Source organism: Drosophila tropicalis, unplaced genomic scaffold, assembly GCF_018151085.1.
Source record: "Drosophila tropicalis isolate 14030-0801.00 unplaced genomic scaffold, ASM1815108v1 contig_694, whole genome shotgun sequence".
NCBI classification, from domain to species: Eukaryota; Metazoa; Arthropoda; class Insecta; order Diptera; family Drosophilidae; genus Drosophila; species Drosophila tropicalis.
In genome coordinates this window covers 6594672-6616621 of record NW_027173176.1, presented here as the reverse complement: position 1 = coordinate 6616621, position 21950 = coordinate 6594672, and the positions used below count along the sequence as shown (strand labels likewise).

Sequence of the window (21950 nt, the reverse complement as noted above, 5' to 3'; positions counted from 1 at the left end):
ACCCACGTTTCCAGCATACAAGTGGCAAATAAATTCATTAGTGGCACAAATTAGTTGCATGCAACTAGAGACAGGCAAGGGATAGGGGCTGGCAAGCAGGCAGGAGTCGAACTCAAACTCGTTTCAAGGCGGCAGGGCAAAAAGGACACTAAAGTGCTTTCAATTTCAATTAAATTTGCTGCCGTTGCTGGTGCTGCTGCTGCTGCTGCAGTTGCTTTGCCTGCAGTGTCTCTGTTCTCTACTCTAATGCTGCTCTCCTCTACCTCTACCTCTCACTTGGGCTCTCCTATAGCCTGTCTCTCTGTGTCTCTCAGTGGCTCTGTGTGTGCTGACTCAGGGGCACATTTAAAGCTCATTTAAACGCTCGTTTCGTTTCATCTGATGGCAACAAAGCAGCTGAACCACCCTCTCCACACACACACACACACAGCAACACCCACTCGTTTAGCCTTGCTTGCTGATTAAGTAATCAAAGTATTTGGCAGCTAATTTATCGCCACTTTACCCCTTTCTCTCTCTCACTCTCTCTCTCTCTCTCTTTCATTTAGACTTTCCATGTGGCCGTATTGCGTATACGTTGTACGATTAGTTAATGCTTAAATAAAGGTTAAAGTTGAAAGCAAGCAGAAACTAGCATCTGAAAGGATACTAAAAGGATTAAAGCTGAAAACTAACATGGAAATACTTTATTTTAGAATTTGCAAAATATTTTCTTTACATCCATTAAGGCTTCAGCTCAACCTTAACCACACTTATTGTAAATCTCATTTTGTCCTAACCTTACCCAACATCAATTTATCGTTTATAATCATATTTTTATTCAAAACAGAATCATCTTGCTTGGAAGAAGAACTGTAGAAGAGGACCTATAAACCACTTGGGCGGAAACAAATTAATCTGCAGTAGAAATAAACCTTTTAGATCACAAACCGATCTGGCATTGAAATCAAAAAACATAGCGGATAAAACATAGAAGATAGAGATAAAGCACTTGGAGGAACAGGTGATAGCAATGGGAACTTTGCCATCAGACCAACAAGAGAGAAATGTGAAGATGTGGAAATAAGATACGAAGCTCTCAGTCGACCAATTCGTTTGGCAAATTGTAGCACATTTGTCCTAAGCAACTAGCAACCGTTAAGCGACAAGCAGCGCAAGGGGAGACCGAGAGAAAGAAAGACATGGAAGAAGGCGGAACAAGAAACAGAGAGAGAGAAAGAAAGAAACAAAAAAACAGGCAACAATCAGCAAGGAAATTACCAAACATGTGTAGAGACACACTCGGCACCCAGGCCCTCCTCGTTTTCCCCTTCCCCCAAAACATACTCCCACTTACCACACTGCCTTTTGCTTCACTTTTTTTCCTCCTTTCCCACTCATTTGTCAATATACACACGCACACACACACATGCACACGCAAAATTGTTATTTATGCTTCCGTTTTCCAGTTTTTGCCCCTCCAAAAATTTCGCGAAGAAAATATTTTATATGTCGCTTGTTAAATGTACTTTAAAAATCACTTAACGCATTTAATGTTGAAAACGTTTTATCTGCTTACGCCATATTTGCTTTTGCATATTCCACTGGGGAATCATGCGAGAAAGAGAGTGAGAGAGGGGAGTGCGGGGCATTTAGGATTATCATCCACATGTGATGATGCTTTGAAGAAAAACTGATATTAAATTCAATTCAATTTTCCGTACGTTCAACATGTAAAGGAATTTCACATTTTTAATGAGCTATCAAAAAAAAAAAAAAAGAAAAGAAAATAAGAAAAAAATAAATAAGGAATGAAAGAAAGCCAAAACGAAAAACCGGAAAATAATAAACCTAAATGGAACCTCTCCTGCGACCCCCACACGCACAGAAAGAAGAACAGATTGGTGCGGGAGACAGAAACGGAGAAAGAGAAAGATAGAGGAGCAAAGCAAACAAAGCCCCAAAATGCTTAAAGTTAATTTAAATTTAATTAGGATTTTTCTGGCATTGTTTTTGGTTTTTTTTTTTTTTTTGTTTTTGTTTTTTGGGCGCACCCAGTGGACCAACTGTAAATGAAAATTGACGCAACTCAGCAGCGTTGGGAAAGTTTATTAAAATGCGATTTGCATACGGATCTAAGGGCATGCCCCTGCCTTGTGCTCCCTGTCACCGTATCTCACCCTCTCTGAAGTGAGAGCAATGAATTCTCAAATGAACATTTCTCCCGCAATTGTTTCAATTAGGTATACTTGGCATACAAAGAAGAGCGAAAACGTTTATAACTTCATATCGATATGGTAGGTTGTTTAGGTATTAACCAATATAAAGGAATTTAAGAAACCACTTTACCTTCAATAGAAGTGAATGTAGTGAAACCAAAATGACATATGTACGCATAAAATTTAACTTTTCTTTCCCCCAATGATAGAAACAGAATCGACAGCCAAAACGTTTGGCCTACTACACAAAAGGGAATTAGCGAAATCAAGGTCAATCAGTTTCGTGATTTTTCAATGGGAATACTCGAAAGTTCACTTGGGCCAAAGGTGCGCAGGAGGAGAGACTAGCTATTTTGTGGCAAATAAAGCCATATAACTGCTTAGTCCTGGATATGGATCCATTCATAAAGTTTTTACTCTCGCAGACAATGAACTTTGTGAAAACAATGCGGGGAAACTAGTTATTGCTGGCCCTCAGTTATCTCAATCTCCTCTTTCGCAACTGCATCATGGCGCGCATTTTAATTGAAATTCAATGAAATTTCCACAAAATGTGGAAAATGAAAAGCAAAGGCAAAAAAATAAAATAAAGAGAGAGAAACAAAAGCAAATAATCCAACAATGATAAGAATAGACGGAACGAGAAAGATAGTCACGAAAATTGAATACTCTCAACGAATCTAAACCAAACAGGGACTTAAGCCCCAAAGTATGGTTAGAGTATTTGGGTTTAGAGCCAGACCCTCTAATAACTAACCGTCACATCTGATCTAGTGAATAATGAATGACTATTCATTTTAACTAAGTCAACAATTAGTTGAAAAAACAGTCTATGGTACTTGGGTCCAATTTGTTATCGATGTACGTATTAAATATCAATGGACTCTATATCTTTTATCGCTTATTTCGCGTATTCTACATTAAGTGTAACGTACATTAGATTTGAACTTCTATTTTCGAGAATAGTGGGGTCTAAGGTTTCATGCATTTGTCGAGGGTTAGGTACCGCCACTTCAAAACATTGTTCAAACATTATAACCCTTATGCTGGCTTATTGCTAGATGATTCAAAAGAATCGATTGCAGCGGCGGTGGCCAAATACAAAATACACAGTGCAAAAAGGTAAAAATGGTGGCGCCATAGAAAATGATGATAAAAACGCGGGCCAACAGCAGAGCTCGACGATGTGTCTGTAGCTCGCCACTAGCCGCTGCGGTGTGACTGCAGCTCACAATCAATGCAACGCTGTGGCTATTTTAATTGCTTTGCATACGTATAGACAAAAGGATATGGAGAAGGGATCTTCTTTCTCTTTTGCGTTCACTTCACTTTTGTTGTTTTTTGTTTTATACTGCAACAATTGAATGGCATTTCCCTAGCAGCTTCCTGCATCGACATTTGCCAGTGATAGGACAGCTTAAATTGAAGTTGACCCGACCTGACATTAGGACACGCGAGCGAGACAGAGAGGGCAAAAAATGCCAGCATTGAGCACTTTTAATAAATAAAATAAAACTTAAATTGAAAATTGTTGTTCGTCGTAAATTGATAATAATTATTTTTAATTGTATGCGGAATATGCTTGTCCGTCGCACTCTCACACACACAAACACACAGAGGGAATGAGAACATGGCTGCATATCACGCATATGCCTCATTTGTTGCTATTGTTGATGCTGTTGTTGCTGTCGTCGTTGATGTTGTTGTTGTTGCCGTTGCTGTTGCCGCACATAAAAAACGCATTAAGCAAACAACATTAAAATTAACTTAAATACTTATTATTGTATAGCTTAAAAACCAAAAGCAAAAATAAAAAAACACAGCTCGAAATGCATTTGACATATTTACTTAATCGCATTTTCGGTGGGCATCGCACATCGAATATAGCAAACAACAAACTAACTTTTCACCTGCCAATCCAATGGAACGACAACTGCATACTCTAGGCAGATCTAGATTCTAGAGCTGTGAAATGAGAAAACTTTGCCCCAAAAAGTATGTGGAAAGCTGGAAAAGTATTTAAAATTATTATTTGCTACGCTCAGGACATTTCGATACTTTTTTTATAAGTTGAAAAGGCAAAATATTAAACTGATAACCCTTCGAGTTTACTGAATTTAAGATTTTTTATAACGAATATGCTCACTTTTATTTTAAGTGAATTTCGAAAAATTTCGTCTATTGTGAAATGAAACCATTTCGATTTTGCATGTAAAAGCAAATTAATTACACATAATATATATTTATGTATATCTATCTATCTGTGGATATACATGTATATAGAGGAATATGCCAACAAACAGTTTTAATTAATATTTGTTCTAGAATTTCAACAGTATTTACATTTTATTTTTGCTTAGCTAAATATTTATGTTGATGACATCACAATAAATAAGTAAGTAAATATCCGCTTCAATATACACATCGAATATATATCAATAGGCAAATTAATTGGCATAAATGGATTTTTTTGCTGTTTTTTTTTTCTCATTAATATCCTATACTGAAGGATAATCAATGGATAATATTTATTTAGGTTCAGAAAAGGTCTTATGCAGCCAAAAAGTATGCAATGGCCCTTTTTGTGGTTTTTGTGCAAAAGTAAATCGAATGTCAACTGCAGACAAACCCAGAGACTTCGACCAAGCACTTAGAGAGAGAAAAAATGAAAGAGAGTTTTTTTTTTCCTTTAGACTTTCAATTTGGTCATCTGATATCAATGGGCCAAAGGTCGTAGGGTAAAAGTTAGTTTCTAATTCGATTTGTTGTCTTTACTAATTGTCATTCAATATGTTTCGTTGGGATAAGTTCAAAATTTTAATTAATTAATAATTCTTAATAAGATTTCCATGGAAAATTGGCTCACACTTTCACTTAAATGATTGTGTTTGTTGTTGCAATATTATTATCAATATTATTGCTATTGCCTTTTCGGTTTATGTACGTTTGTCTGTACATATGTATGTATATGCATAAATAAACTAATCAGTTTGCATTAATAATTCAGAATTGAGAATTGGCCAAAGCGAAAATGCTTTTTGTCGTTTGGCTGTCACTACTAATTAACGATAAGTCGATATGCACTCGAATGGCAGCAGAAAATGAAAATGACTCTCGACTATAGCATATATGTATGTATATGTACATATATAATTCTTCTTCTACGTAGAGTATATAAAATGTGAATTTTTCTGACAGTTTCCATGCAAAATATTTTGACAATGCAATAAACAAATTGCCTTGGGTATATATTCAGGACAGGACAGGACAGGACAGGAGAAATTTGCTCAATACATTTTGCATTAGACATTCGAATAGCACATTTATTTTGGTTTCAAATGTTTTTTTGTTTTGTGTTTTGTTTTGTTTTTTTGGTAGACAAAGCAAAAGTCAAATCCTGCAATTGAGTCAATTGCTCAAAAGCCAAACGAATTCAGCACAAATATCAATTCAACTAATTCGTTTATTCACATTCAATGGGAATTAGTGAAGAGGAATATTTCAAGAAATTGTTAAATAAATCAAGCAAAAAGCAGACTAATTAAAATTTTACAAATTTCATGGAGAATTTGCTATCTTCTCTGTCAGATGACAAAGCACAAATAATGTCACTAAACTCTAAAAGTTTAGTGTTCAAGCAACCTTAAACCATGTTCCGGACATCAGAATCATTAGTTCCCTAAAAGTTATCTGGTACTTTAAGTTTATCAATTTACCATCAAGAACCCAAAGAATCGCGAGTCAAACTTAAATGTTCGGTCAAAGAATTGCCAACCCCCGGGAGAAGAAAGAGAGATATCATTTATCGTAAATCTGTTATTTTACTTTGATTTGATGAGCTGAAAAAAAGTTTGCAACACCTTTTTCCTCTCTCTCTTAAAAACTTTAAACTGTGACTTACCCTGGGAAAAAAGTTTTCCGCTTTTCGCACGCTGACTTTCCTTTGGCGCTTTCTCGAGTGCAAATTAGTGGTTTATTTTGTCTTCTTTTCTTTTAGTTTCATTTTCAGTTTAGTTGGATTTTTTTTTTTTTTTTTTTGGTTTTATTTTCTTTTTTTTTTTTAGTGGCCAAAATTCTTTTGGGGCCAGCTCAATAAATTAGCGGAAGGAGTCAAGCACAAATCCTGTGGCAATGGTTTCTAGATTTCAGACACATGCACACACACACACACACAAGAACACACACATAGGAGAGACAAAAAACGCGGCATCGTATTAAAAACTCATTAAGCCAGTGAGTCTCTGAGCGGCGTTGTATGTGTTTTTTTTTTTTTTTTGCTTTCTGTGTTCTTCTCTTCTACTTAATTTATGCAAATATCGAGCGAAAATCACACACGTCGCCTTTTTCTATGTTGTTGTTGCTGCAAAAAGATGCTGCGGCGCTTTTCTATGCCAAAAAGTATGCCATGTTCCCTTTGGTGTTTTTTGGGCGAAAGTAAATCGAATGTCAACCGCACACCAAGACACATATGTATATAGACTTGGAGGAAACACTTAATCAAAAAAAAAAAAAAAAACAAACAAAAAAAAACCAAGCAACAACAACAACAACAGTCAAATGGTTAGTTAAAAGAACATAGACACACACACACACACACAAACAGAATCATACATACAGTGCTGCGACTCGTGGTCGTGTCACGTGCAGAAACGTGACCTAGGCCAAGCGTTAAATTTACGCGCCAAATAAGATCCTGTCTCCGCTATGACTTTGGTTTTTTGGTTTTTCTTTTTGAAAAGAATTTCAAAATTCCTAATCTTGTGCTTCAAGTAATAGTAGATGAAGACAACGACGAGGACGACGACGACGACCCAATCCCATACACAGTCTCACACACACAAACACACAACAAACACACACATATATATATATATAGAGCACCACGTGTCGACCAAATCCGCTTAGGACAAACTGACGACTGATTCTGTTCTAGGCCAAGTTGGCGTTGGCGTTCACATTGCCGCTGCTTGTGCCGTATTCTTTGTCGCTCGTCCAAATCAGACGACTTGGAGTCGACGTCGTGTGCGTGAATGGATGGAGTCGGCGATATACGATGTCGGTTGGCCTGTTGGGTCGGCGGTCGGTCGGTTGGTTGGTCGGTCGCTCTGTCGTTTTGGGTACGACCTGCCTCATTGCTTAAGAGAATTGTTTCATTGCCAGAATGTTCCGCAATTCTCTGTTTGTTAGGCGCAACTAGTTTGCTAAAGAGAGTGGCAGGCACCAAACAGTTTTCCAACCAAAATGTGTGACATTGGAAAGAAACGTTGCCTCATATCTTCCCTCTCTTGCACTTCCGCACTCTCCCTCTCTCGTTTTCTCTCACTCTGACTGAAGTAAATACCGGCAGAATGGAGCATTTTGTTTGCCCAATTAAATCCTACATATGTCATAAGCATCTCCTCTCGTCGCTACCTCCCGTCAAACTCCAAACGGCGTGCAGTTTTTTTAATTAATCATTAATAAGAGCCACGCTTGGCTGCCATATAAAGCAGAGATATAAAAAGGGGCCTAAGCCCCCAGATCACAGAATCCGAAATTGCAATTGCTTTGCAGTTCTCTGGACCCTTTGATATGTCCGTTCTTTCTGCTGTTTCTGCTACTGCTGGCACCAGCCGCCGCAATTAGCAAGCCCAAAAACCCAGAAGAACTCTTTCTCCTCCCCATCCTACCCATCTCTCTGAACTCATCTCAACAAAACGAACTGAACTGTTGCGCCTAGTTTCCCAGTCAGTCTTCCATTTGCCATGGACAGAGTGGTTGACTAAAAATACAAACTCTTTCCCTTTCTCCCTTTCTCAGTCATATGTATGTCTCTATACAGAACTCTAGATACGCTTCTTTATGGCGATCTTGATTGGATACTCAATATAGATACAGTTTTGAAGTTTTTATAGACTAATTAGTCAATTAATATGTAGTTCTTCTTCAGCAATGCTTTAGACAAATCTTTTTCTATTTAAGGGATTTAGGACAGGGAAACAAAAAAAGAAATAATTTCAGTCTCATTTCTTCTCATTTATCAAGCTGATGGTTTTATCTTTTCAAGATAGTCAACATACCTTTTTTGGGGCTGAACACTGTGCAACTAAAAATTGCAAACACATGCCTAACCATAGAGAAAGAGGAAGAGCAAATGCAACAGCATTGCAACATTTGGTGATGGCCCCTAGGGTGATGACTTGTAGGCGCCTAGGAGCAACAGCATCCAGCCAGAGTCAGTGGTAGAGCCAGAGCCAGAAGCAGAGCAGCGTAGGCAATTGAACCACGGGTCGTGTCGTCGCCATCGTTATCGTTGTCTACTGCGTTGCGTTCCGTTGCATTGCGTTACGTTACAGCCCGCCTTTGACTTGTTGGTCCCTTTTGGCCTCTACTGCTCTGTTGCGCTGTTCGGTGCCATGTTGGTTGCTTGTAAATACAATTTACTCCACTCGGTCGCACACACACACACACATTCCGATTTCGCATAATTTTATTGGCTTCCCATTGACTTCAACAACGAACGACAACTACAACTACAACAACAACTACAAACACAAGGAAGTCTATGACGTTAGCGATGGCGATGGCAGCCAGAGAATCAACAGAGGTTCCCCTGATGCATTTTTCTAGGCACAGTGAACCGTATGGCGCGTATATTTTTGCATATGAAATCGTGCTTATAATCAGCTGGGGACCTCAGCAAAGTGAACTCATGTTCGCTCGCTCCCTGTGATCTCTCCAGTTGGATGGTGGGGAGAATGCTAATTAGGCGTAATTCGCATAAAATTCGCAAACATTTGCCTGCTATCATGGACTGTTTGTTGTTGTTTGTTGGTTGGGTTTTTCGGGGGAAACTTCAGTATGTCGCCTGATTTGGCTTTTGATTTACGAGACCGGGAGGCTTCCGTCGTTCCATCGCTCCATTGCTCCATCGCTCTGTCGACAGACACATGGCATGTGTTGTCATTCTCCATCAACAGTAGCAATCGTCAGCTCATCCATCATCGAATTTTCATCGTGGTTCTGTCTCCTGCGGCTCATGCTTCTCCCAAAGCATGTTTAATAATTAAGTTTGACTTGGATTTCTGATTCGTTTCGCATGGATTTGGTTTTGATTCACAGTTGGATTTATTCACCTGTATCCAGTTACAGTTAGTGACCTTAACTAAATGTGTTGTCAATTCGAGATCTTTTTGGCCTTGCCAAGTAAGAATTGTCGAAAGCTTACCAAGTAAGTAGTCTAATCTAACCAACTGGCGTTTCCATCAGTTGCCTAACGTTATCAAAAAAACAATTATTTTGTAAGCGTCCGGAGAGGGATAAAAGCCAACATTATTTCATTGTGGTGTCATCTTGCCTTTTAATGGGAAATCAGTTGGAATATCAGTTGTTCGTTTGTTCACTTAATTAAATAGTTAAATTGTTAAGTTTAAGCATAGTTTGTCAAACAGCTGTGGCTAACGAGTCGTAACCGGAGGGAAGGACGGTAGTGGGAAACGTAATGGCGGGGAGGGGGAGAGTTGGACAGAGGCCCACCATAGTATTCACTTATCGTAAGTACTTAGCATTGCCCACCCCCGCAGGGATAAATGAACAAAGAGGAGACGCAGGAGGTGGACAGCATTTTGCGGACAACAACGGAAACTATTGTAAACTACTTTTTTGGGGATTGAGCAAGAGGGTTTGGAGGAGAGAAACGCGTTTCCATTGTCGTTGTTGTTGTTGGACGCCTGTTTCTCCTGTGCGGCAACGCTGAAAGGATTTCAATGTCATACAGCTTGGACCTAGTTCCTTCCCTCTCCCTCCCCCTCCAGGATAGGTGGGTGGCTGGGCGTTGTCCGGACGGTCGGACAATCGGTCCATTACATTAACCCAGTGGCGTAAGGCATCAAGTTTTGGGCAACCACAAAAGCATCGCGAGCAATGAAAATTCATGAAAGTTTTCCACATCGCTAAGCCGAGAGAGACGAGACCAGACTAGGGAGAGAGAGAGGGAGGGCGCAAGGGACGCTAAGGACGAGACGAAACGCAACGCGACGAGACGAGCCCCAGTTTTGTGGTCAATTAACGGGCCAAACGGTTTTTCCTCAAGCCTCCTTCAAGTTTTCTCTCTGTGTGAGTGTTTTTGTTTTTTGTGTAATGAATTTAAATGACCCACTGAAAGCAAAGTGTTTTTCTACCCAAGCACAGCACAGCACACGAACACACACACACACACACCTAGAGAAAAAGAGAAAGAGAAACATACACACCTGTCGCCGTGGAACCAAATTTTTGAACAATCTAGCTAATGACTTTTTATCAACAAACCCAGAGATGAAGACAAAGCTCTCTTTCTCTCCCTCTTTCTTGCTCTCGGTCTCTCTTTCTAGGCAAGACCCTATGTAAATACCAAATTAATTATATTCCATGCAGTGAAATTAATCAAGCGAAGCAACTCTCTCTTTCTCGCACTCTCTCATTTGCCCATCCACACTCGACGACTCTATGGTCCTGAACTCTATTTAACCCCAAAAACAAGTTGTCCCCCACACACACACACACATACAACATTCCCCTATCAGGTGTGTGTGTGTGTGTGTGTGTGTGTGTGATGTGGCTGTGTTGTAAAGTTCTCAGCTAGCCTTACCCTTGCCCACAGCTTGCGGCCATTTCATTAATCACACTCAACACTTAACAGGAGCTTGGAATCGGTAACTGTAGAGAGAAGAGCGCACCATCTTCTTGTCCTTCGCCTTGTCCTGCCTGTGGCCAATGTCAAATGATGGTCTATGCCTGTACTCTGGCCCCCAAAAACGCTTCCAGTGGTGATTATTTATTATTTTGCATAATGTTCTATGAAAAGGCACAGCACAGGATGGTTCCCAAATATGCGGAATAGAAGTGAAACAGCTGCATCATGCCACTCAATAGAGTAAGATTCACTCACTCAGTCACTCAAGCATTTATGCACCTATTCATAACCACAACAGATACCACAGAACTCAAGTTCAAGATTTTCCATAACGAAGAAAGTGGACACAATTATTAATTATTGTTAATTTGATCATTTTCAATTGAATACCTAAATCGCATGCAATCAAACAACTAAATCTAATGTGTCTAAATAAACGAATACAAGGGATGGACGGAACCCGGCAAACAGACTTACTTACCTTTTCATTCCAACTAAAGTCAATTGTAGTTGTTGTTGTTGTTTCTGTTGGCTGCGGCTGCGCTGTCCGTGGCGACGCCATATGCACGTTTTGATTTGTTGTCACATCCTATTTTCGATTTGCTTCCACTTTTCTTTTTATTTCTATTATCATCTTCTCCTATAAAACGACCGCCATTTTTCGTGGGTGTCTCCCCGTAGGCGGAGACATGCCCAGGAACGTGAGCAGGCACGCAGTTTGTTCACCGATTAGTTTTTTACACAGTAGCTGCTGCAGGCAGTCGCACCTTTATTTGTTTTGATTTTCTTTTGTATTTTACATCCTTTTGCACTATTTTTTATAAACGTTTTAAGCCAAAAAGAAGGCAAAGATCAAGTTTATGGCTTCGCCACGACTTTTTCCACTATTTATCTCTGACTGGCACTATTTTTGTCGACTCCCAGTATTTCTGCAGTTAACAGTGGTTTGGAGATAAATTGCGCACAGCAGCGCCGTTAATATATTTACAGCAGGCTGTGAAACTTGAATTCGCCCATGTTAGTACTGTGTTAACAGTGTTCCCATCTGTTAAGTAACAGATCCGCTAACTTACCGCCTACAATCGATAACTTATCGCCGGCGCTTGATAACTTATCGCCGAACCGATAAGTCAAACAACTTTGTCAACGTCGAACTTCAACGGGAAGAGTATTCGCGGCGAGGTCTTACATTTGAAACAAACAGCTGACTGTGGCTCGAAATTTAAAAGCTTGGTGGAAATATAAACATTAGTCGCGCAATCAACCTCGAATTGGTATCAACAGGTATCAGGTGTGCGAGCGGGCATAAATTACTCGACACACACAAACGGCGATAAGATCGGTAATTACATACATATATATATATATGTATATATATATATGGCGGCTGCCAATTCGCTATCTTTTAAGAAACATTAAAAATCGGCTAAGAAGTATAATATAAATATCACTATTTATAACCAAAAATGCTCATATCAAATAGACAAATAGCATGAAAAATGCAAAAACAAAAACAACAACAAAAAAAAAATAACCCAAATAGAGTGAAAATTTATCTTGAGGTACTATTAACTAAAAGATAAGATTAAAATCCCCGTGTGACGCTGAGAGAGACGGGGCTTCTTGTTGTTAGTGTTGTTGTTGTTATCATTATATGATGATAATGCCAACCAGTTCAGGTTGACGATGAGGATGTGCGCCGGCGGTGTAAAGTGATTCCATAGAATGCAAGTGCAAAAGACATGACTCAGTGGACAAACACACACACACACACAACAAACGCTTCGAATGACAATAATAATGATTTAAAAAAATAAATAAATATGTTTACCCCTGCCCCACACCGCACCGGCACGGGCAGCCCGCCAGCCACCGTTCACCACCATCATCCGCACCAATATGTGATATGCGATATGATAAAAGTCCACAGGAGATATGCTTATATGAGCAGCTTCCGCTTGGACTGTTTGTCAGTGGAAAATTATATAAAATTGGGTTATGGCTTGGTTGGCTTTGGTCAGCGATCAATCAGTCAGTTAGGCCCCAACACCGTGTTTTGTGGCGTGAAGAGAAAGAGAGAGAGTAAGCGAGGAGGAGACCCGGTGTGGGGGGAGAGAAATTACAATAAAACATAAAAATAAACATTTCATTTGTCTTGTGGCACAATCTACAGTAAATATTGCACATAGACGGAATTGCGAAACAATGTTTACCCTTATTGGCCTCGACTTGACGGATACCCGGGAGACTAAAGCTGAGACTGAGTACTCTCTTAACCATTCTAGACTAAGGATGGGAAAATCGGTCAGTTCTTAGGGAATCGAGAGACAAGTACCCTCTCGAAGAATGTCTTCAGTATTGGAAATTCCGAAGAAACACCAAACTTGTTGTGAATTTATTAGCCTAGATCCCATCATGGTCAAGTTGAATGTTCTTAAAGTGTAATCGGTAAAAGTTTTACCCCACCCATAAATGACTTCATCTGGAAAGCCAAACAAGTCCGAAGTATTAAGCAAAATGGATGAGTGCTTGATACTAAGTATTCAGACCTGTGGAATACCTCGGACCGAAAAGGCCGTCCACAATTGGACAATTCTCTCGATCCGATCTACTACTCGATTTCGAAACGTTTCATTTCAATCTCAATTTGCCTTATCTAATATGGACTGTATCAAAATAACTTAAACCCCATCAAATTGCAACTGAAAGGAAAATAAATAAAAATCGGAAACGATTACAATTTCGCATGGGTCTGGGAGTGAAATATTTTTGTGTAAATAGCTTAAAATTGAAATGGCGTTGCGCACTTCATTACGGTTGAGTTAAGAGCAGATGGTCTGGAAATTGGTATTACTAAACGCACACGGACATATGTATATCCAGAGGCCCCTGATACCCTGAGCCCGTGAGAGAAGATCTCAGTTATGCTCTACATTGAGAAGCCGGTTTATGACCGCGAAATGGCCAACGAGGGGCAGAGAGAGAGAGAGAGAGGCACAAAGAGTGCTGACCTGCAATTAGTTGGCATTGTCACTTGGATGTCAGGTCGTTGTGCCCACCATATTTGCCCCCTCACTCTTCTGCCCTGCCCTCCCTCGACCTCAAATACATTTATGTGTTTTCTCCTCACCCCTTTTCACACACTTCCACCTGGTGACGTCACAACTGCATTGAAATTATTTCGTTACACTTTTGACTTTAATCTCTAATTTCATTCTCTCTCTATCTATCTATGTCTATCTCTGTCTGTTTATGTGTGTGCGTTTGACGATGGTCATTAACTTGCAGACATGCAACTCTTTTTGTTAATATTATTATGTCCGGTTTAATGTTATATCCCATCCCCCTCCCCACCCCCATTTCACCACCCACCCCAACTGCGTGGGGATATATGTTCATATGTATTAATAATGCATTGCTAATAAAAAATAAGCAAAAACAACAACAACAATGAAATCTTTTCAAGCCAAAAACCATAATTAAGGCAAAAGAAAAATTACACCAAATTCCCACAACGAAATTGAAATACTCTGAATACAAACGGAAATCGAATTCGGAATACTCTACACTATTCAATCGTTTCCTAGGGCTGACAGAACAAAGTCAATCCCATAATGGGATAAACTCAAATCCACTCTCGAAGATCTCCTTGCGTAACTTCTTCTGCCTTGAAATGTTTTAACGTCTTTGAAAGTCTCCAAAACAGATTGAAAATGTTTTAAACCATAATGCAAATTAATACATATATATATATATATGTATATGTAGTAGTATTATTAACCGACTAATGCTGGAGCAGCATTAGCAACTAACTGTTGCTTCAGTTGTTGTATTTGTTTGTTGGTTGCTATGACAGCGCGTGAAAGGAAACTAATTCTCTTTTGTGTTATGTGTATACATATGGGGAGAGATAAAGCTAGAGAATGCCAGAGACCCAGAGAGAAAGACTGAGCCAGAGTGAGACAGATAGGGAGAGAGGGAGAGGGAATGGCGTACAGAGAGGTCTTACAACACCTTTTGTTGTTCATGACGGTTTAGTCGGGTTTGTGTGCCGGCAAAGGTAACAGCTACAACAAATACAACAAATAACAACAACAACAAACAGAACGATTAGTTCCCTGATAAAGCAAAAAGTTAAAAATAAACCATGTAAAAAGTTTATAAAAAAAGGCAAAGCGAACACACACACACACAGAGTGGGTTCTTTTCTTCATTTCTCACTCCCGTTTGTCAAACTAAAAAAGGAAAATAATTTTAACCTTTTGCTGTTGTACGATTTCAGATACCGTCAAGTTCAGACATGGCCTCTGGTAACACCGATAATGCCGGCGGTTCAGCCGATCTGGATAGCCAAGTGGACGTGGGCGATTTGCCTATAACCTTCAAGGTGAGTAAGCCCCAATGTGAATCAACTTATGTGTGTCTGAAATGTGTGTAAGTCACCCGCGAACACAAAAACCCCCAAGATAAACCCGATAAAAAGAAGAAGAGTTCAGCGGTCGAATTCTCGTACCCCTCACTTGGAAAATATTCACTCGAATCGGATCTAACATCGTGATATGTGGGAACTTAGCCCCTTGAAGTATGCAATAGGCTGAAAAGATGGCTTTTTGCATACATTAGGGGGGAAAGTTCTTACCTATTTCATGATCATCCACTGCCCAGATTCGACTCACACTCCATGACCCAGGCAGAACTGATTTGACTAGTCTGATATACCATCTGATCGAATGATAATTGCAGGGCATAAATACAGACCAGACGCACGCACACGTTGCGCTTGGCTGGCTCTCTCTCTACGTGGTGGGAGGCAAAGAAAGGCATCCGGTCTAGGTCTGGGTCTCGGTCTGGGTCTGGGTCTGGGTCTGGGTTTGGGTTTGGGCAACGCATGCGCAGCGGAAGCAAATGAATAATCACACTTTATCCCTACTCTCCACATTTTGTTGTTGTTGCAGGTCAAATACATTGGTTCAGAGGTAGCCAGAGGCTTGTGGGGCATTAGATATACACGTCGCCCTGTGGACAAAATGGTGGGCGTGGCCAAAAATTTGCCAGCCAATAAAGTATTGCCCAATTGTGAACTGAAAGTGTCCACCGATGGCGTGCAACTGGAAATCATTTCACCAAAGGCCAGCATAAATAACTGGAGCTATCCCATTGACACCATTTCGTATGGCGTACAGGATCTAGTGTATACCCGTGTCTTTGCCATGATCGTGGCGAAAGATGACTCCAATCCACATCCGTTCGAGGTGCATGCCTTCGTCTGCGACAGTCGGGCGATGGCCCGCAGATTGACATTCGCCTTGTCAGCCGCCTTCCAGGACTATTCACGACGCGTCAAAGAGTTCTCCGGCGATGGCGATGGAGATGGAGGAACGAGAGCAGGCAGCGCCTCCTCCCCCAGTGACACAATAACACCGACTAGGCAAAAGTTTGCCATCGATCTGCGTACACCCGAGGAGATTCAGGCCGGGGAACTGGAACAGGAGACGGAGGCGTAGCCAAAAATCTACTTAGCCAGTATTTTTTTTTTTATTTTTTTTTTTTTTTTGCCTCGTTGTAAATTGGTTTAATTGGGGGGATTTCCCTTTGGGTATGTTGTAATGTTGTCGTCCAGTATATTGTTTTTTTTTTTTTTTTTTTTTTTGTAATCGTAACGTAATATGTGTAAAGTTCTCACACCTGGTAGTAGCCTCATACAGCTATTTGCCCAAAGTTTAATGTTAAAGAATAAAAGCCAAAAAAAAATGGAAATACGAAAGTACAAAGGACCTTCCAGTCAGTCATGTTACTTACCTGAATGAGCTGCTCTGCATCTGCACTCTCTCTTTCTCTAGGAGAGTTGTAATTCTTAACTTGTTCTAGTTAGGTGACCATTTAGGCTGCTTCTCGATTGGCCGTCTCTATCGCTCCAAGGTTGAATGCCATTAGGGAAAAGAAACAAAGACACTCAAACCTAAGCACGATGGAGCCAGCCAACCTTGACACAAAAGTATTTTGATCATGTCATGTTTTTCAAAATTTATTTAAATTTTTTTGTTTTTCAATTTTTATCTCTTTTGTGGTTTACACACAAAACCACTCGTTTAACTCGTGGGGAAAACAAATAAAAAAAAAAGAACTAAACTTACATTTTAGGGAATCAAAACGTATTATAAAATTATGAGTGTGGGTATCAGCGCATTTGATAGATTTGTATATAGGAGATTCTGTTTGTAGGGCAGGCGCTGTAAATATTTATATATATATGTATGTATATAAATGGGCGGGATGAGAACGAGGAGAGTCACAGGCGTTGAGTTCATTTAGCTGGCATCGGCACGGAAAAGGAAACGACGCTTGCGAGCATCCATTTTCAGTTTCGACTTTGGTTCACGCACCTCTGGCTGGAATTCTATTGCCTTTTCCGGTTCCGTTTCCGTTTTCGTTTCCGTGTCCCCTTTGCTGGAGGTAACTGGCAAAGTTTGCAAATTTGCCATGGCTAAATCGGCATTGGTAATCCGTTTGTAGATGGGCAGAATGATGTCCTCCTTCTCGTTGTCGTTCTCGTTCTGAACAATCGGAGAGGAAGAGGACTCCTGCTGCTTGTCGTCGTCTTGGCTCTGGTTCTGGTTTTGTCCTGAGCTTGCAATGAGGGCCATGGGCTCTTCTGCTCCAGGCGTGAGGACTAGCTCCATTGGCGCCATTTGTTCAGTTTTTGGTGTTTGATCGAGGCGTTCCTTGACTAGTTCAACTATGTCGTCAATGCTAATCGGTGGCATGTATGCAGCTGTTACCAAGCTCTCTTGATTCTCGTCGTGTTGGATGGGAATCTGTTGGGGCTCCACCTCAGCTGCAGCAGCTGGCAGTTCTTCTTTGTCGTCAAGTGGCTTGATATCTATCTCGGTTATGGGCTCTTTTTCCATCGTGACGATTTGAACGGGAATTTGATAGTCCTCGGGATGACTCAATTGCATAATGTTGATAATGGGTGAATCTTGTTTTAGTTTCTGTTCCTCCTCCAGGAGCTGCTCCTCTACGGAGGCATTCTTATCGACAATTTCGGGTTCTGGCAATTTAAGCTCTTCAACGGATACTCCCTCCGGCTCCTCATGTGGTTTCTCTTTGTCCTCTTTATCCAGGGTCTCTGCCATCTCCATGGCTAACTCAGTCTCGGTTTTCTCTTCCGTTTTCTTAAGGGTATTCAAAAAGTCGGTAATCAATTGCTCTGCCTCGGCTGCCATGACAGGATCTACTGGCTTGAAACCACCCAGAGATTGCTGGGCTTCGTTGTTGGGGCTGTCGGTATTCAGAATTTCGTCGACCAAGGGATTGGGCTGTTCCATGGCCTCAGTTGCTGGCATACTTTCGGGCGCATTTTGTGGTTTCTGTGCTTCAAGCTCTTCAATTTGATTGCTCGACTCTTCTTGAGAGTTAGTGGATTCCTCAATGGCTGGTTCCAAGGGCGTTTGCTCCGGTTCCTTGGTGATTTCCAGGACTTTAGCTGGTTCTTCCTTCTCTTCCTCAATCTCTTTCTCCTCCTCGGGATCCTCCTTCTCATTCTCAATTATTTTCAACTCTTCTTTAGTGTCTTCCTCCTCGTCGACCTGTGGTTTCTTAACAGCTTCAAAACTCTCCACTATGACGGCGGGTATTTCTTCGATTGCTTCTATGGGTTGCGCATCCTGCTGCTCCTGTTGTTTGGTGGTCTCTTCATCTTGAAGAGGCTTCGTTTGGTCTTCCTCTATGTGAATCTCTTCTGGCTGTGCCACAAGAACAACTGCTGGCTCAGAAGCCTCGGCCAAAGGTTCTTCACTCTTGACCACCACAGGTTGCGGTTCTTCGAAAAGGGTCTCTACCTCTAGAGTGGGCTCAGCTTCAAAGGACACGGTAATGGCATCCTCTCTCAGTGGCTTCACAGTGGTGGTGGTTGTCGTTGTGCTTGATGGCTTGTTACGTTTGCGCTGTGACAAGAAAAAGTCTCCTCGCACTGGTTTACTGGTTGGATGAGATTGAGATTGGGACTGGGACTGGGCCTGATTCTGGGTAAGAGGTTTCTCCCTGATGGGCACAGAAACTCGTTGAGGCTTGGGGGCAGTCACCGGCTCATTGGCTTGGACAACTTCCTGTTCAGGAGTCTTACGCACGGGCTGCTTATAGAACACTGCTGGCTTGGGGCGTCCCTGACTTGGCTTGCGCTTGGGTTTCTCCACTTTCACCGGCTTAACAATCTCAGGCTGCGGCTTAACTGATTCAGCAGGAGCCACTTCCTCCATGGGCTCAGTTTCAATGGGCTTGGAGTCACCCTCATTCTCCTGGGTCTTCTCCTCTTCCACTGGGGCACCAAAGTTACCATTCAACTCATAGTAACGATAGCTGTCCTCACACTCAATGGTCATATCCTCACGACGCATGCAGGTGAAGGATTCCTAAAAGTATTTGGTGTCCCATTACAACTCCACCCAATTGGAAAACTTCAGTTACTCACCTGGTTGAATATGGTTTCCTCCGGGCAAATGAAACTCCAACGGAAGATATTCTCTTTGCCATCGGCATAGGTCACCGGCAAGCAGACATGGAAAATTTGGCAATCGTTCTCCACATCGGCATAGTAGCCATAAGTCTTATTGGTACAGGAGAAGTTATCGGTTATATCAGCGCGAATCGATGTCGCATTACTGGGCAGAGTCAGAGTGCTGGACGGGGCGAGGGGTTTCGCTTCCTGGACGTGACTTGGCTCTGACTCCTCCATTTCGGTCACTTCTACTTCCTCGGCGTGGGCCACGGCAATCGCTGGATCCTCTCTTGCCATCGTAGGAGTTATCTTTCTTTTCTGCAAGCGAATCGAACAACATTATGATTAGCTCCATGTCGATAGAGTTTGATTCAGCTAAAAGTATCTACGTGATGGGCGTACAAAGCAAAGCGCGTGACATCTACAAACAAAAATTTCACTTGTGTTCTAGTTTTTGTCTACGTTTCAGTGAAAATTGATTGGTCCCCCCGCAACTACCACAAAGCGACACTAGCCCCTCCCCCGTGGATGGACTTTGTGCACTTGGCTTGGCACCTGCCAGCCCTTTTTGGGGTCTGGCCCATTGCAATTGAAGTAACTTTCGAATGGTTCAAAGCGCTCACCAAAATATTATCACATAATAATTTTAACCATTTTTGATATTTCGATATGTTTATTTATGCATTTTAATTAAACAACTTTCAATCACGCAAATGCAATTTGGTCTCTCTGTCTCTCTCTCTCCCTCGCTCTTTCTCTGTTTGGATTAGTTAATAACACAATAATTACGATCGTCAATCAATGTCCACCAGATAGTCTTTACTTTATTGAAAGTTACCAAACTAAATTTTCCATCGTCCTAAGCAACAGACACATTTTCCAGTCTCCATAGCCAAAGTTTTCCTATTTTTCTTTGAGTGAAATCTATTTCTGGGACATTTTCGTTGTATACTAGAAGAATCTATCAACATGGTGTCCTATTTAGATGGAGCAAAGTGTGTTTCATCTAGATGAATGAAGTTTGAAGTGAATTATACAAGATGAATTACCATTTGAGCATTCTTCCATTTATTATTTCGATTTGAATCGTAAATACTTTCCGATAAGTACATTTTTTTTTTATTGGTAATCATTTCTTTCTCTTTCCTATTAATTTGCCATTATCATTTCCTAGAAAATGTCTCATTGCAAATTTATGCTGGCTGGAAAATTGTTACCGGCTTTAGGGCTATTCCCTCCCTCGAGACTTTTATAGCCTGCAGTTAGTTGTCGTTGACTAAAAATACCAAAGTACCTCCCACTCCACCGAGTTGCACCTGCAGTCCGTTTGGTATTTAGCCGTTAAAAGGCTAAACGTTTGGCATACCAAATAAGCAAACATATCGTCAAGAACTCAGGGGACAGGGACAGGGACCGGGACAGAGACAGGGACAGTGCGACGTACATACAGATGTATGTGGTATGCAAATCATAAACCAAAGAGACCGGACTTCGACTTCCCCAAAAGATGCCTTAATTCATTAACAGTTCTTTTCCACCTCTGTCCGTTCTGCGTTGTCCGTTTCCAACGTTTCCGTTATCGGAAGTTGAGGCCAGCTCGCCAAATTCAATGAATCGGTCTTGGTCTGGGTCGGTATGTTCAGTCTGGCTGGAAACTCACCTGGTAGGCGGCTAATGGTCCTGCATTGCATACGGCGCATAGATAGAGTAAAACGCACACAGATTTCCACATTTTCAATTAAGTTTTCAGTTCTTTAGCTTCTTTTTTAGTTCACAAGTTTCTTGAATTGTCTCACTTTGATGCACTTTGCTCGCTCTTCTTTTTGTTTGTTCAAAAACCAAAAAAAATAAATGTCAAATTAATCCTGTTGATGGTTCGGGTTTGGGTTCAGGGTTGGGCTAATCCAAGCGTGTGTTATAATCCGTCGAATGATATCAAATAGAGCCAAAGCTTGCACTCGCACTGAGCTTCCTCCTGTGAGGCACCGTTGGCTGATAAATACTAACTACCACCGACAATCCACAACGACGCCCAATTTATATATTCTTCGCTTTTGATTTATTAAGAATGCAAAAGGCAGAGAAAACCCAAAAACCCATACACCCACACACACACACACACACGCACAGAGACAGGTGCGTGAGCTCTTCACAATGAAAGCCAGGTAGAAGAAATGTAGGCGACAACAACAATTACATACAATTACAATGGCAAAATACTCATTGTTGTAGCTTCTTCTGCGCAGACGTGACTGCGAGAGCCAATCGCAAAGGTGTGAGAGTCCATGTGCTCAGTGTCTCTCTCTCTCTGTGTGCGTGTGTGAGTGTCACATAGGTTGTTTTTGGCGCGCATGCGCTTAAAGTGTGCCGCTGTCTTCTTCTGTGTTCGTGGATCCCATCATGTGGAACTTGAGACAGTTAAAAGCTGTCACTGGAAGTAGATGGAAGGATGAAGTTCGTCTATCATTCATGCATCCTTTCTCACTTATCCCATTTCTAGTGATTCAGGGGAAAATGAGAAATTTTCCCCCTCAAAAGTTCTCTGAAATTGGTTAGCCAAGTAATGAGCCTCAGCTACAATTCAAGCAAACCATTTGCATTC

The 21950-nt window shown here is 41.1% G+C and overlaps 3 protein-coding genes across 8 annotated transcripts in view; 1 reads left to right on the top strand and 2 right to left on the bottom strand.

The window, feature by feature from the left end:
- Con (Connectin) overlaps nt 1-11641 on the bottom strand; it is a 151387-nt gene extending 139746 nt beyond the window's left edge. For 2 of the 5 annotated variants that reach the window (XM_068293088.1, XM_068293091.1), the window contains exon 1: nt 6100-6733. The gene's annotated coding sequence lies outside the window, so the exon portion shown is untranslated. Of the gene's footprint in view, nt 1-6099; nt 6734-6809; nt 6905-11332 lie in introns of those variants that run through there. The other 3 variants (XM_068293090.1, XM_068293089.1, XM_068293092.1) reach the window with 3 other exon arrangements.
- A 394-nt stretch (nt 11642-12035) lies between these two features.
- LOC137579046 (low density lipoprotein receptor adapter protein 1-B) lies at nt 12036-16622 on the top strand. Of its 2 annotated transcripts, none has more exons than XM_068292723.1 (3): nt 12036-12193; nt 15134-15238; nt 15807-16622. In XM_068292723.1, exons 2-3 carry the CDS (start codon nt 15152-15154, stop codon nt 16353-16355), a joined length of 636 nt encoding a protein of 211 aa, XP_068148824.1. In that variant the 5' UTR covers nt 12036-12193; nt 15134-15151; the 3' UTR covers nt 16356-16622. The 2 variants fall into 2 exon arrangements, with proteins under 2 accessions (XP_068148824.1, XP_068148825.1); XM_068292724.1 differs by lacking the exon at nt 12036-12193 and adding an exon at nt 14880-15047.
- Nucleotides 16623-16955: 333 nt separating this feature from the next.
- Nucleotides 16956-19645, bottom strand: LOC137579224 (probable serine/threonine-protein kinase kinX). The gene is made up of 2 exons (XM_068292930.1): nt 19322-19645; nt 16956-19262 (listed from the first exon to the last, which is right to left on the bottom strand). Exons 1-2 carry the CDS (start codon nt 19643-19645, stop codon nt 17160-17162), a joined length of 2427 nt encoding a protein of 808 aa, XP_068149031.1. The 3' UTR covers nt 16956-17159.
- Nucleotides 19646-21950: the final 2305 nt, after the last annotated feature.

Excerpts from the sequence above, each read along its gene's own strand:
- LOC137579046 (XM_068292723.1), top strand. The coding sequence starts at position 15,152 with ATGGCCTCTGGTAACACCGATAATGCCGGCGGTTCAGCCGATCTGGAT. Across the intron at positions 15,239-15,806 it reads ATTTGCCTATAACCTTCAAG|GTCAAATACATTGGTTCAGA; the intron begins GTGAGTAAGCCC and ends TTGTTGTTGCAG.
- LOC137579224 (XM_068292930.1), bottom strand. The coding sequence starts at position 19,645 with ATGGCAAGAGAGGATCCAGCGATTGCCGTGGCCCACGCCGAGGAAGTA. Across the intron at positions 19,263-19,321 it reads AGGAAACCATATTCAACCAG|GAATCCTTCACCTGCATGCG; the intron begins GTGAGTAACTGA and ends AAATACTTTTAG.